Source organism: Protobothrops mucrosquamatus, unplaced genomic scaffold (genome assembly GCF_001527695.2).
Source record: "Protobothrops mucrosquamatus isolate PMUCROS unplaced genomic scaffold, P.Mucros_1.0 scaffold7280, whole genome shotgun sequence".
Classification (NCBI taxonomy): domain Eukaryota; kingdom Metazoa; phylum Chordata; class Lepidosauria; order Squamata; family Viperidae; genus Protobothrops; species Protobothrops mucrosquamatus.
Window position 1 is genome coordinate 8,699 of NW_015393082.1, and position 1,954 is coordinate 10,652.

General features: G+C 44.2%; 1 protein-coding gene across 1 annotated transcript in view; it reads right to left on the reverse strand.

The window, feature by feature from the left end:
• The window catches only part of LOC107300507 (proline dehydrogenase 1, mitochondrial-like), a gene marked incomplete at its 5' end in the record, with an annotated part of 13,863 nt that overhangs the window by 8,328 nt on the left and 3,581 nt on the right, over window positions 1-1,954 (reverse strand). The window contains one exon of the mRNA XM_015829830.1: window positions 942-1,058. Within this exon, the coding sequence (XP_015685316.1) occupies window positions 942-1,058 (117 nt within the window). The remainder of the gene's footprint in view (window positions 1-941; window positions 1,059-1,954) is intronic.

The window sequence follows — 1,954 nt, forward strand, 5'->3', positions numbered from 1 at the left end:
CATCTCCAGGGTCTTGTGATTTACATTCAGATGCTTGGCAACTGATTCATATTTATGACGGTCACAGTGTCCCAGGGTCATGTGAAGGGACCAAAACCTGCTGCAACCACCCAGCAGACGGGGGGAATAAAAACCAAACACCCCCCACCCCACCCCCGCTGCCAATCCTCAACAGAAATGCTCACAACAATGAAAACCTTGGACAGGAGGAAGAGCCCCGCCGGGCGGGCAGGCAGGTGTCTTCCTCGGCTGTGGCTTGGGGGGAACTTTTTCAGTGCCATTGTAATTTCAAACAGTCACTAAGCGAACTGTTGTAAGTTGAGGACTACCTGTACTTCATCACTTTTTTCCTTTCCTTTTTTTTTGATCAAGTTTTTGACACCTTGCTAGGCGACTGGTTGTACTCGGATATTGCCATATCCCAAAAGTGGTACAATGGGTGAAAAGGTTGAAAAGCCCTGGACTAGACTATTTGTGAGGAGGCAACCTCACCTTTCATGAAGGGCTGCACTGGCATTGCCCACCTGAGGACTTGAGCGTTGCTGGAGCAACGTGCCCAGTTCTGTGCCTTTCTGCCGTGTATCCTGCCCTATTCGAATTGTGCACTGGTTTCCTGGAATTTGTGTGTCCCCTTTGGGTACTCTTGCTATGCTGAGCTTGGAATCTAGACCTGTGCAACAGGTGTGCTTTCTGAGGACCTGATTCTTTCCATATGTGTGTGTGTGTGTGTGTGGGAGGGGGAATGGGGCAACACAAGCCCCCCAAAGGGAGAGCAGTTTCCAGGGAAGAGCTTAGCGCAAATATATTTGGGAAAAGCACCTCAAGAGGAGGCAACTCCACTTTTGTTCCCAGCACCTGTTTTCCAAAAGGTATTTTCTCTCAATGCAGGAATCTGATCTCCTTAGCCAACTCCGTTTTGTCAACCCCCGTCAGCCACTCACCTGCAGCTTCTCTACCTCCAGTTTGGTTTCCAGGGCTGCCAGGCCCACCTTGCCCTGCTCAGCAGCCAGTTGGTGGAAGAAGCTTCTCCATTTCACCAGCACCTCTGAGAACTGCAGCTGGAGGCAAGCAGAGAGACCGAATGAGCACCCCTTTCTCGAGGGAAAACATCTGCATCGCATCCCCGAGAGCTTGGTCAGTCCAGGAAGCATCCCTTGCATTGACCAGGAACCTTGGATGGGCATTGGTAGATCAGACCTCTTGGATAAGCGGATAATAATCGATGATTTTTTTTTAAAAAAAATTAAAAACAAATCGGATTTTTAAAAATTTAAATTGGATTTTTTTTTTATTTGTATCGAATGTATTTTAATAAAATGCTTCTGGAGTAAAAAATCTATCTAGTTTTCTATTTAAGATACATTAATAATTTAGTTTATTCAGCATGAAATGGAGCTTAGTTACGTAGCAGGAGGCTGTATACTTTGCAACATTTACATGTTTGGTAAACTCGTTCCATGAATCCAAGCTCTGCCAGCTGAGATAACATGCCCTGCATTGATGCGTTCACACAATTTCACAGTAACCATGCGATAAATCATAAAAAAGTTCAGGAATGTTCCTTTATTATCCCATTGTTTTGCAAATCTATGTAGATTACAAACTGTGTGATTGTTTGAACAGAAATGCATCTGTACCGGGCTCTAAAAGTTTTAATTAAATAAAAGAATTTGAGTAGTTCTCCAACTATGTGTAATTAACCTATTAACCTAAGATTGGTTCTGATATCGCTGTTTTACTGACCTGGCAGCTTAGTATTCTAAATAGGAAACCTTCATTTTGTTTGCAAATAATAATATTAAAGATTCCAACTACCAGCAACAATGAGTCCTTACGTTTAAAGAGCACCTGTCATTTCACATCTGGCTGGGGAATTCTGGGAGTTGAAGTCCATAGGTCTTAAAGTTGCCAAGGTTGGGGACCCCTGCTGTACAGTATGCAACACAGGACACAC